This window comes from Natrix helvetica, assembly GCF_964273705.1.
Source record: "Natrix helvetica genome assembly, chromosome: 1".
NCBI lineage: Eukaryota > Metazoa > Chordata > Lepidosauria > Squamata > Natricidae > Natrix > Natrix helvetica.
Window position 1 is genome coordinate 105,000,717 of NC_138548.1, and position 13,984 is coordinate 105,014,700.

Genomic DNA, 13,984 nt, shown 5'->3' on the forward strand with positions numbered 1-13,984 from the left:
AGGCAAGTAATTCCACTGATTACCGTATTTTTCAGAGTATAAGACGCACCTTTTTTCCTCAAAAAAGAGGCCGAGAATGTGGGTGCATCTTATACATCGAATACAGCATTTTTGTCTCCCGAAGCCCCGCCCCCTTCACCAAAATGTCCGTGCATACCCTTATGGAGGTTTTCAGAAAGCTCCTGGGGACTGGGGAGGGCAGAAATAAGCAGAAAATGGACCGTTTCCCCCCCAGCCCCCCCTATAACCCTCCATAAGGCTATGCATGCAATTTTTTTCACAAAAAACGGGCCTGTTTTCGCGAAAAATGGGCCGTTTTTTGCTTGTTTTTGCCCCACCCCCCAGGAGCACTCTGCAAGCCCCCCAAGACTATTCATGCCTTTTTAAAAAAAACGGGCCCATTTTCATGAAAAACAGGCCGTTTTGGGGAGGTTTGCAGAGTGCAAAAACTTTTTTTTTCCTTTTGGAAAGCTCTTTAACTGACTGATGGGAATTACATTGATCAAGTGCTGTGCCAGCAGAAACAAAGTCTTAGGTGCTGCAGATTGTCAGCGATTTCCTTCTGCAGCACATGGATAAATACACCTGGAAAGATCCCTACCTATGTACTGTATTTCTCTCTTTCTCTCTTTCTATTTCTCTCTCTCTATAGCCCTCTACCTACCTACCTACATTCACTCTCTCTCCCTACCTACCGTATTTCTCTCTCTCTCTCTCCCTTTATCTACCTACCTACCTACCTACCTACCTACCTACTCTCTCTCTCTCTTCCTTTATCTACCTACCTACCTACCTAACTACTCTCTCTCTCTCCCTACCTACCTACTGTATTTCTTTCCCTCTCTTTCCCTCTACCTACCTACTTTTTTAAAAAATTTGCCTCTTCAAAACCTTGGTGCGTCTTATACTCCGGTGCGTCTTATACTCCAAAAATACGGTAGTTGTTCTAACTTCTCCTTAGTTCTAGATCTGTTGTCTCCTTGATTAGTTTCCATCCATTGCTTCTTGTCCTGCCTTTAGGTTTTTTTGGAGAATAGGTTGATCCCTTCTGGAAGCCCTTAGATAATGGAACATTGCTATCATGTACCTTGTTTATTTTTATACAGTAGTGCTTTAAAAAGCACTACTGTGATCCAGGGAATTCTCAAATGTTAAGACTTGGAGTCAAATACCAAGGAACTACATTCATTATACAAACTAATAAAATAGATTTCTACAATAGATAGGATTAGCCTGAGATTGTAAGACAACGCCTACAGATCTCCAAGCAGTTCCTTACACTCATTCCCACATTTTAAGGCTTATTTTGACTATTGCTGTGTAGAATAAACTGTTTGCAATTTTTTCCTCAGCTTTTTAAAAATAATACTTTTTTATTTGGAAGGAAACCTCCGTATTGCAGGGCCTACTTAGCAAATAATTTATTTATTATTTATTTATTACTTGAACTTATTAGTCGCCCCCTCTCCCCACAGGGACTCGGGGCGACGTACAAAGGTATTATATAGCGTATAGAGGAGGTAAGAATAAATAAATAAGTTACAATACTTAAAAAGTTAAAACCCCAGTGAAATTAACCCTTAAAAACTAAAATTACAATTAAAAATGCCCTGGGCTGGGGAGGTTGTAGAGTTATGTCAGGTCAGCTAGTCGAAACAGGTAGGTTTTCAGCTTCATACGGAAGGAGCGAAGGTCGGTTGTAGTTCTGATGTCTGGGGGGAGGTCATTCCAAAGGGTGGGGCCCACTACAGAGAAGGCCCTACTTCTGGGCGCTGCCCTCTGGCACTCTCTGGAGGACGGCACCCGGAGTAGTCCCTCTCTGTGTGAGTGGACGGGTCGCAGGGATGTATGGGGCAGGACGCGATCCCGCAGGTAACTAGGCCCTGTGCCATGGAGCGCTTTGAAGGTGGTAACCAGTACCTTGAAGCGCACCCGGTAGACCACAGGAAGCCAGTGCAGCTCGCGCAGGATAGGTGTTATATGGGAGAACCTCGATCTCCCCATAATTACCCGCGCGGCTGCATTCTGGACCAACTGCAGTCTCCGGGTGCACCTCAAGGGGAGCCCCATGTAGAGAGCATTACAGTAGTCCAGGCGAGACGTCACCAGCGCGTGAGTGACTGTACGCAAGGCCTCCCGGTCCAAAAGGGGCCGCAACTGGCGCACCAGGCGAACCTGGTGGAACGCCCCTCTCGCCACGGCTGTCACATGATCTTCCATAGACAGCCGGGCATCAAGGAGGACGCCCAAATTGCGTGCCCCTTCCACCGGGGCTAATTGATCATCTCCGATGGTCAGCGATGGCATATACTGGTTGAACCGGGAAGCCGGAAGCCACAGCCACTCTGTCTTGGAGGGGTTGAGCCTGAGCCTGTTGTCATCCATCCAGACCCGTACGGCTTCCAGACATCGGGACATCACTTCAACAGCCTCGTTGGGGTGGTTTGGGGTGGAAATGTACAGCTGAGTGTCATCAGCATACAGATGGTATCCCACCCCAAAACCACGGATGATCTCACCCAGCGGCTTCATATATATGTTGAACAGGAGAGGCGAGAGGATCGAGCCCTGTGGGACCCCACAGATAAGGGGCCTCGCGGTCGACCTCTCCTCTCCTGCCAACACACATTGCGTCCGGCCAGAGAGGTAGGAGCGGAACCATCGTAATACGGTGCCCCCGACCCCCAACCCCTCCAGACGGCGCAATAGGATACCATGGTCGATGGTATCGAAGGCCGCCGAGAGGTCTAATAGGACAAGGATGGAGGAACAACCCCCATCCTTTGCCCTCCAGAGATCATCCACCAACGCGACCAAGGCTGTCTCCGTGCTGTGACCGGGCCGGAAGCCGGACTGGCGCGGGTCTAGATAATCAGCTTCTTCTAGGTGACGCGGAAACTGCTGAGCCACCACACTCTCAACAACCTTCGCTAAGAAAGGAAGGTTGGAGACAGGACGGTAATTTGCTAGCTCCGTTGAGTCCAGAGAAGGCTTCTTGAGCAGGGGCCTCACCACCGCCTCTTTCAAGGCGGCTGGTAAAAGGCCCTCACCCAGCGAAGCGTTCACCAGCTCCAGTAGCCAGCCTCGTGAGCCCTCCCAGGAGGCCAGTACCAACCAGGAGGGACACGGGTCCAATAAACATGTAGTGGCTCGCAGTCGCCCGCGCAACCTGTCTAAATCTTCGGTGACAACAGGGTCAAACTCCTCCCAGCATGGTCTCTCAAGACTAGCTTCAGACGTCCCCACTGGAGCACTGAGGTGGGTCCATCCCCTTCGGATCCGATCGATTTTATCCTGCAGGAACTCTCCAAATTCCTCTGTCCGGCCCAGTAATGGGGGGTCCCGCTGCCCCTGTGACAAAAGGGAGCGGGTCACCCGAAACAGGGCGGCAGGGCGGTTCTCCGCGGACGCTATAAGGGTGGCACAATACTGATGTTTGGCCACTCTTATTGCCACAAGGTAAGTCCTTACGTAGGCTCTTACTTGTGCTCGGTCGGATTCGGCGCGGGAGGACCTCCACTTGCTCTCTAGGCGTCTCCTAAGGCGTTTCATTGCCCTTAGCTCCCCGTTAAACCAGGGGGCCCGGGTAGATCGTGGCCGTCGAAGAGGCCGCAAAGGCGCCACCCGGTCTAAGGCACCGGCGGCCGCATTATTCCAAGCGGCTACCAGGTCCTCTGCCCGGGGGTGGGGCAGGTCTGCAGGAGGTGGCCCAAGCTCTGCCTGGAACCTATCTGGCTCCATCAGACGCCTGGGGCGGAACCATCTGGGATAGTCTGGTTCCGCCTCCCCGCGGTGGGGAGCAGCGCCAGGGAAGTCCAGCTGGAGAAGTGAGTGATCTGACCATGACAGGGGCGTGATGACTAAATTCCCTCTTCCCAGATCACTCGTCCACTGGTCGGAGACAAACACAAGATCAAGTATATGGCCTCTCTCGTGTGTGGGGTCCTGAACTACTTGAGTCAGATCCATGGCTGTCATGGAGGCCATGAATTCCCGGGCTGCCCCGGATGCCTCTCCCGTCGATGGCAGGTTAAAGTCCCCCATCACTAATAGCTTGGGGGTTTCAACCGCCATCTCCGTGATCCGCTCGAGGAGCCCGGGCAGGGCCGCTGATGTATGGCGGGGAGCCAGGTATACTATCAACAGGCCCAGCTGACTCCCTGGGCCCCATTTCACACCCAGAGACTCACAACCAGAAATCTGCGACACAGTGAATTCCCTCGGTGCCAAATCTTCCCGGATGATTATCGCTACCCCACCACCCCTACCTTGGGCCCGTGGCTGGTGGAATACACGGTAACCTGGAGGGCACATTTCCCTGAGGGGCAACCCCCCCTCTGGGCCCAGCCAGGTTTCCGTTATTCCTGCGAGGTCCGGCTCCCCCTCTGTGATCAAGTCACTGATGAGGGGGGCCTTATTAATCACGGACCTCGCATTACATAACATCAGCCTAAGGCCCAGGTTCTGCCGATCCTGTCCACCTAGCCTGCGGGGGTTGGTACAAGCGACCGGGCGTATCCAGCGGCCCCGGTCTCCCAACCGATTATTGTTCTGATATAAATTATTTTCAACAAGAAATTCTTTGCATGTGGCGCACAGGCACAAATATCCACTCATGTGCACAAGACAATGCTTTCTCTACAAACATCATGTCTTTGCCTGTGGTACCTATTTTCTGAGGATTTGAAACATTTATGACTTATGACCACAATTGACCCCAAAATTTACGCTGCTAAGCAAGACATTTGTTAAAGTGAGTTTTGTCCCATTTTACAACCTTGCTTGCCACAGTCTTTAAGTGAATCAGTCCAATTGTCAAGTTAGTAACAGAGCTGTTAAATGAAGCTGGCTTCCCTATTGACTTTGCTTGTCGGGAGGTCACAAAAGGTGATTGATCACATAATCCCAGGACACCACAACTGTCATAAATAAGAACCAACTGAATTTTGATCATGTAATCAAATTTTGATCACATGACCATAGGGATGCTGCAACAGTTGTACGTATGAAAAATGGTCATTTTTCAATGCCATTGTAACTCCGAACAGTCATTAAATGAAAGATTGTAAGTCCAGGACTACCTGTAGTTAACCCCATCACCACCATCAATAGTGGAATCTCGGCAAAAAAATTCCTTCAACCTACAACTATGCTATTCCATTGCCTGCTCAGACCAAGTTCTCTAAGTTCAAATATAGGGTACAAATAGAAAACACATTATTTCTATGTGACAGCTGAAGTTGCACCCTTCAACATCCATGCATATAAAAGGACTTTCTTCCCCTTTTTTCTTTCTCTTTAGTACCCTTTTCCTTTCCATTGAAACTGGATTGTCCTCAAAGCTCTGGCAGATTTGGAGGGGTCAGGGAGCATCTATGCTGCCAATAGGATCTGTCCTACCAGCAATTGCACTTCACTGAATACCATTCTTAATACAATACAATACAATACAATGGCAGAGTTGGAAGGGACCTTGGAGGTCTTCTACTCCAAACCCCTGCCTAGGCAGGAAACCCTATACCGTTTCAGACAAATGGCTATCCAACATCTTCTTAAAGACTTCCAGTGTTGGAGCATTCACAACTTCTGGAGGCAAGCTGTTCCACTGATTAATTGTTCTAACTATCAGGAAATTTCTCCTCAGTTCTAAGTCGCTCCTCTCCTTGATTAGTTTCCACCCACTGCTTCTTGTTCTACCCTCAGGTGCCTTGGAGAATAGTTTGACTCCCTCTTCTTTGTGGCTCTTCTTTTCATTAAACTAGACACAGTTCCTGCAACCGTATTTTAGAAACATAAATATTAACTATTTACATAGTTATTTGAATTTCATCCCTCCTTTATTAGTGGGCAACTCAAGATGGCCTACATACCTAATACTGCTTCCTCCTCCTATTTTCCCCAAAACATCAATCTGGTGGGTGGTGGGCTGAGAGTGAGTGACTGGCCCAAAGTCACCCAGTTAGCTTTCATGCTTAAGGTCAGGGGTAGGTTCCGGCAAGCACTACTGTCGGTTTGCTCGTGTACGTGCTGCGCGTGCACTTGATGTGTGCTGCACGGGCATGGACAGTACAATTAAAATTGTTCTGTGCATGCACAGAACTGAAAAACAAGATGGCGGCACCTATGGTGCCACCTGGGGAACCAGTTCAGGGGTGGGGCAGACCTGGGTCACTGTCAGTTCCAGTGACCCAGGCTGCCAAACCACTACCGGTTCGGCCGAACCGGTCCGAACCGATAGGAACCCACCACTGCTTAAAGTAGGCCTAGAACTCAGGCTCCTGATTTCGAACCCAAAACATTAGACACTATGACACACGGTGCTATATATTACTGTTATACATTATTAAATATTGATACAATAGTACTATATAAACATACATTTAAATTAAATTATTATTAACAGCACTTCATTGCACCCTTTTTACCCAATTTCATTTTTAAGCAGAATTCTGCCTTTTTTAAATGCAAGCTAGATATCAAAAATTAGCTTTTGAATATACTATTTTAAAATTAAATATCCCATTAATTTCTAATAAGGGCAGATATGTAGCTCATTGTTTAAAAAAGAAGAATCAACTGGTTTTAAATTTAATAGTCTACAGGCATCTTTGGACAGATCTGTAACTACAGTAAAAGAAAAAGTTGCATTGTAGAAGAACACCTGCAGTATTTGGCTCTGCCTCAATAAATTTATAAGAGGATCTTTCATGAATGAGATTCAGAAAATCATTCAATGAACATTTTGTACAGTCCATTGAAAATAGAATTAGAAAATACACCAGCACTTCAGCTAAAATGAATAGCCTTTACAAAGTCAGAAATCAAATGAATGTTTGTTAGCCAAGCATTGTATAATGTTATTTCTCGGCATAACTTAAACATTAATCAGAACACTTTGGATAAGAAGGTATGTTACCTATAATATCTATTTTAGGACATACCACTAAAGATAGTATTTTGCAAATCTGCATGCATCTTCAGAAACAAATACATTCAAGTGAGATTTGTAATTTCAGCAACTTCTTTTTCAAAATAATAAAACCAAACGACAAGCTGAGTTAGTACATATAACATAGCAGCATTGTGAGAATCTTGCCAAAACCAGAGCTGGTATTTGTCACATGGTTTGCATTTGTACAAGAGAATCAAAATCATAATGTGTGTTTTATCACAGTCACCACCACCCCTATTCCATCATCCCTGGGGGGAAAATGTATTCTTTTCAGCCCAGATTATTTGCAATAGCAGACATGTGAGAATCGATTAATTCCAATATGGAAAGTAGTATGTCCAAAGAATTTAATACGCACAGACTTCTGGTGAGGGTATGGAGCACTAGATGAAAGAATGGGAACAGCCTGTATGATGAGATTGATGGCCGGATGCTGGATCTCTCCAGAGAAAGGAGAGATCATAAGATTGCCCACATGTACTCCAGGCAGCTGCTTCTCATAAACAGCCTACTGGAACTTCTGCAGTCAGTTTATGAATCAAGCAGCTGGAAGTCGGAGGATTCTACATCACAGTTGTAATGTAGCCTATCTATATTCATAAAGCTTGACCATGCCTCGTTTCTTAATCCCTTTTGGAATTACTTTTTTTTACTGCTTTTCAAATATTAAGAACTTTTGAAATGGTAAGTTTTTATTGCATTTGCTGTGTGAGTCTCCTTAGCAAAATAAGTTTTAAATATGATTTAAGGGTTTGGGGGGAAAATACTTGTAGGAATAAACAGCAAAAGGTTGTTTAAAATATTGTTTTTGGAAAGTTAAAAATGAACTAAGGATCCAGATGGATTTGGATTTGAAATAAGTCTTTAAAATTAATTATACGAATCTATCCTTTGGAAAATTGCTGTTATTAGAATTCTTGGGGGGGGGGGGTGAGAGGATAGCATTTTGAAGGTTGGACACTAGAGGGAACTAGATGAAACTAAAGATTACAATTAGAGGAGAATACTTAAAGTTAACACTTCTCTTTATTGGTAAAGTTGACTCATTAACACAGAATAGAATAAAATACTTGGACATTTTGAAGGATATGTGTGAACAGTGAACTCATTGTATAAATGGTATTACAGAAGAGGAACAAACTCTGCTAGATAAAACTGAAATGAGTGTGAATATGGATTTAAAAGCGACAAAATACAGGAATGATATGGGAAAACATGATATAATGGATAGACAAATGAAACCGGTTGATTTTTTAATTATAAAGAGAGACATACAAACAAGCCAGAATAGTGATTTGGATAACCTTTCTATACTGGAATTAGAAAAGAGACCTGTTAAAATTTGAAAGAATTTTCTGAGAAGGGACAAAGAAAAAATTAAAGCCATATCAAATTCTAGGACATTATTTGGAAGGATTAAAAACCAGGATTGTTGAAAATATAAGGAATATAAACTTCCATTATTTGATCAAGGTTAAAATAGATTTGGAGCTGTCTCTGGTAACTTTTAATACACTTTTGCTGTTCAGGAATTAATGATGAGGTTTTAGGATTTTATTTATGGCTACAAGCTGAAATATGAGAAGAGATCATTTGTTGTATTTTAAGAGAAAGTGATAAATTACTAAAATTGTTTATACCTGTGATGAAAGGGGAAGTTACCTCTGTATATATATTTTTCTATTTTTCTTTTTATTCGTTTTCTGCACTATTTTTTCTTTTTTTTTTTTTTTGTTAGTTTATTTTTTTTTTCAATTATAATCTTTGATAAAATTATTATTAAAAAACAAATAATTTAACACCCACACATGCACCATGGTTCTGAAGCAGCTTGGAGCTCTGTGTACCATCTGTTAAAGTAAAAACAATTATGCAAAGACATATTTCATTAAACATATTTCAGCTAATTTGGTCCTTAGAACAACTAGCTGTGATCTAGCTGTGATTATGGAATCCAGGCAAGACTACATATTAAGCAATGAAATCTCTTCTGCCTCAATATTTCAGCTGCAATTTAAATTCTCATATATATTAGAATAATCCCACTAATCTAGATACCTAAATCCAAGCAAGAACATATCCCACAACAATCTTCCCCAATTTAGTCACAAATGTGTTAGACCATAAGTGAGGTAGCCCCAGGAACAATAATGGGGAAACACTATCTTCTGAAATCAATCAGAGACTTTTTGCTGAGTTTCATATTTATACAAATACAGTAGACTCTTGGTTTACTCCCTTATGTATAAATGTGCAAAACAGCTAGCAAGCTTCTTGAGATATTATGTCCAAAGCAGTTCTTATCACTAAACAGAGGTCTTTATGACATTTCAGCATGAAAACATACTATTTTTTAAAAACAACCAAGTGTCATTTACAAAGGGCTTTATGGAGCTTTGCATATGCAACAAGAGACATATATATAAACCTAATATTGTACTGAACCTTGCTCTTTTCTCCTCTAGTTCAGGCAGGATTGATACAAAATGAAACAAGAACCAAAATGCTAGTTAAAACAAAGCTGATAAATATTGAATTAGGAGACAGGAGTATCTTGATGGCTGAGAAGTATTCAATTTCTGTTCCTAAAAACAGTAAAAGTCTTCTGCGCACTCACTGGTGTAAAGGCTTCTCACCCACGAGGATTGTACATTATGTGAATACAGAGGATTTACCAAGAAGCACTTCGGGGTGGGTGGGATGTCTATATAAACAGCTGTTATGAGAATAAATGCAATTTAAAGGCTTTTACAAGAGAAACTGGATCATCTCACATACATAACTGCAACTACTTTGACCATCGTCACTACGAGCATCTCTTGGTACAACAGACATTGAACTTCCTTTTGCAAAAAAAAAAAAAAATAATTTGGCAGAAGTGTGGGTTGGGTTCAGCAAGCCCTTACACATGATTATCCACTTTAGGAAACTTAGTGGAAACTAGTATGAGCATCCTTTCAAAAGATTACAAGTTTTCCTCATTTAGATTTAGGGAGCTGGGGTTAAGCTAACTTTTGGAAGGCAGAGGATTTTATTAATCTGTGTTCTTGTGACCTTTTTATCTTTATTAAGAGTGTTACATTTCGTGTTCCCAAAACCTTGTAATTTGTATGAAGACATGCAAAAGGAGATAGACAAGTCACATCACAACCGATCAAAGCAGAGATAACTTCAGCGGATAACATAAACTCCATCTACTAAATGCCCTTGAAGGATGTGTAGCTTAAACGAATCAGTCGCATTAAATGCAGGTAGTCCTCAACTTACAACCACAATGGAACCCAATATTTCTGTTGCTAAGTGAGACATTTGTTAAGTGGGTCCTGCCACAGTTGTTAAGTCAATCACTGCTAAGTTTGTAACGTTGTTAAGTGAATCTGGCTTCCCCATTGACTTTGCTTGTCAGAAGATCGCAAAAGGTGATCACATGACCCTGGGACACTGCAAGCACCATAAATATCAGTCAGTTGACAAGTGTCTTAATTTTGATCATGTGACCATGGAGATGCTGCAGCAGTCATAAGTGTGAAAAATGGTCCAGTCACTTTTATTCAGTGCCGTTGTAACTTCCAACAGTCACTAAATGAACTGTTGCAAGTCGAGGATTACCTGTACTGTTCCCTTTCAAATGATATGTCTTGTTCTTATTCAATCATGAGTGGCATGCAGCTTACCCTTTTGTTTTCCTTTCTTCTCTTTCCTGGTGCTGCTTGTTTGACAGCCTCCGGTGGCTGCTTTGGGTTTTTTGGTTGACTTCGGAGCCTGTGGGTCTGCTGCCACCTTGACATCTTCTTGCTCAGTCTCTTGTACTGCTTGAAATAGTTGGGGTGGCCCAAAGAGACAGGTAAAAAAAAAGGAGGAGGAAATTTTAAGAAAGGAAGAAACGAAAGGGATGTTTCCAGCACATGAAGCTACAGAGAAGCAAGTTAAGTATATTGTAAAATCATTTTCTCAAGTAATGAAATGGAAAGAGAAAAATATGGAATAAACCAGAATAGGACAAAAGGATGGAGTAATTTTTAATGGAATCCTTTATGGTTGGTTCTTATTCTCTAGACAAGGTGTGGTCTATGGACTGAATTCAGACCTCCCATTTTTCTGGGCTTGTTGGATAATGTAAGGTATGGGTTTGATGTCCCTCTCAAGGTTGACCAGTATTGTTTGCTCTCTTCTCCCTCATGAAAGAAACCATATTTTCTGGGATGATGGGAGGGCCAGAATTCTCTACCATGCACTGCAAGGAATAATTCTGGCAATCACAGGCTCTGCTCCATGGGAGAAAACAGCTGAAATCCAATGACTCTTACAGGATCCCAAAAGAACACCAATGTCTCAAGCATATCCTTAGAAACTAAAAATGGTATGTGGCTGAAAACCGCAGACTATTGGAAAGTATATACTGTATTTAAAAAAAAAAGATAAAATAAGCTGAGAATGTAGGGCCATATCCTATTGAATAAGAAAAAATAGCAGGGGGCTATATCACTAGATTTTTTTTTCCTTTCATAAATGATTCCATGATAGTCATTTAGTGAACTGACAAATTATTCCCATTTGCTGAGAATACCCAGAACACATTTCCACAAATTGCCAATATCCCTTTTGATCCAAACGTTTTGTCAGTGTTTTCTGTAAAATAAATTAAAACCTCCTAGTTTCATAATATAGTCAAGACTCCTCTTTTGAAAGTGTGTGTGTGTTTCAAAAATATATGAAAAAAGAGATATAATGGCACCTTAATATGCTAGGATTTAGTAGCTAACCTTAACACTGGCTTACTTCGAAAACATTAAGTATAGTTCCTTGTAATTATTAGTTACCAAACTATATTTAACAATGGTAAAAGGGCAAGAAGTGGGTGCATGAAGCTATTCTCTCATGGTTTACCGAACAAGCATCTGATCATTCAAACTGAAGTTATAGGAGATTATAGGAAGTGTTTTCTTTCTCAATATTCCAAAATTAAACCTGGTGAATCCTAACAAATATTAAACATTCATTAAAGGATGTAGTCTGCAGACTGATTTGCATGTGTTGCTACTCTGCTTATTTTAAGACATAACACAACATTTTACAACTGCCCCTTGTTTTCCTATTATATCAGTAATTGGAGACTTTAATTAGCATTTAATACAATACAATAGCAGAGTTGGAAGGGACCTTGGAGGTCTTCTAGTCCAACCCCCTGCCTAGGCAGGAAACCCTATACCGTTCCAGACAAATAGCTTCTTAAAGACTTCCAGTGTTGGGGCATTCACAACTTCTGGAGGCAAGCTGTTCCACTGACTAATTGTTCTAACTGTCAGGAAATTTTGCCTCAGTTCTAGGTTGTTTCTCTCCTTGATTAGTTTCCACCCATTGCTTCTTGTTCTACCCCCAGGTACCTTGGAGAATAGTTTGACTCCGTCTTCTTTGTGGCAACCCCTGAGATATTGGAACACTGCTATCATGTCTCCCCTAGTCCTTCTTTCTATTAAACTAGACATACCCAGTTCCTGCAACCGTTCTTCATATGTTTTAGTCTCCAGTCCCCTAATCAGGGGATCCCCGATTAGGATCCCCTGATCCCCTAATTTAGCCTGAAGCTATTACTGTGAGCAGCACTTTGAGGACTTAGTGTTAAAGAGAAGGAATTACTTCAAAGGTTATTAGACCTTAGGTTTTTGTATGTATGTCAGCAAGAATGTGCACAATCCACATGTCTTTTTATGATCCAAGATGGATCTTAATGATTCTATACAAGAGTAGACCCATGATGGAGAACCTATGGCGCGTGTGCCCAAAGTGGCACAAGGAGCCATGTCGCCTGGCATGTGCAGCATCACCCATTCCTCTTCCAAGTTTCTGGCGCGCATGTGCACGTGACAATCAGCTGGCCTTTGTGTATGCGGCAGTGCCGGAAACCGGAAGAACTGCTCTTTGTTTTCCTGCATGAGCATGAGTGCTGGCCAGCTGATTGGCACAGAACTGGAAAACTTCTGGAAACCAGGAAGTGCTCCCTTTTCAGCACTTTGTGCCGAAAAGGTTCGCCATCACTGGAGTAGACCAACAGAATTGTGGTCCAGTCCCAGGTGTTTTGGACCACAACTCCCAAACTAAAGGTAACAATGGCAATTGGGACCAAAATTTCTGTCACTAAATGATTGTAAATCATAATGTTATATGCCCATATCAATTAGCAATAACAATCCTGCAGTCCCAGTTGCCTTTGTAACCCCAAGACTAAGTAGGTCTCTAAGTGGGAAGACATAGGAGCCCTGGGTAAGAATGGGACTCCATAGAATGTTGCGGGAGGTGCCATGGGCAGGAGATAGAGGACAGACAAGCATCACAATGGTTGGGATGTCACATGTAGGTGTTATGGAGTGCAGGTGGGCAAAAGAGCAGTGGGAGGGGGAGGGGGAGTGACTTCCTGTCAGCTTTCCCATTGACTTTGCTTGTGGTAAGCTGGCAGGGAATGACAAAACCTATCTGCCTGCAGCTCGCTGCAACATAATTGTGAGCCAGGCACTGAGCAATCGCATTACCACAGGGATGTTGCAATAGTTGCAACTACATAGACCAGTCTTAAGTCTCCCTCATTCAGAGCCGTTGTAACTTTGGTCGCTGAGCAAGCAACTCGGGCAATACTTACCATTAATATTGTCATGTTAGCTGTGGTTTACAGAAAGATCTTAGTTCAATGCGTTTGAAGAGCACAAAGACCTTCTCTTTTGGATATTTAAAATTACATCCTTTGTGATAAAAACAACAAAACGTACACAGCAAGTTGGCATCTGCAGGACTGGGGTGAGGAGGAAGAGGTAAGGGAATGACCAAACAGCCATGATTATGTCACAATGAAACATGCTGAGTACAATGCATTTCTCCTGCATGTTTGGGACCTCCACCTATTCTTGCATTGTTCTTGCCTAACCTGTACTGCAAAGCCATCAATATTAATGCAATGATGGGTTTTGTTTTTTAGCTGGCTTGTCACAGAGCCTGACATGGGTTAGCGCTAAGAGGGAATGTCTGGCCAAGGCCACACAA

The 13,984-nt window shown here is 42.8% G+C and overlaps 1 protein-coding gene across 3 annotated transcripts in view; it reads right to left on the bottom strand.

Annotated features, from left to right (window-relative positions):
• The window catches only part of TUB (TUB bipartite transcription factor), a 73,349-nt gene that overhangs the window by 24,778 nt on the left and 34,587 nt on the right, over positions 1 to 13,984 (bottom strand). Inside the window, exon 4 of one of the 3 annotated variants that reach the window (XM_081938321.1) lies at positions 10,627 to 10,761. The exons of 1 other annotated variant lie outside the window; for it this stretch is intronic. In XM_081938321.1, the coding sequence (XP_081794447.1) occupies positions 10,627 to 10,761 (135 nt within the window). Of the gene's footprint in view, positions 1 to 10,626; positions 10,765 to 13,984 lie in introns of all 3 variants that reach the window. One more of the 3 variants, XM_081938320.1, reaches the window with a different exon arrangement.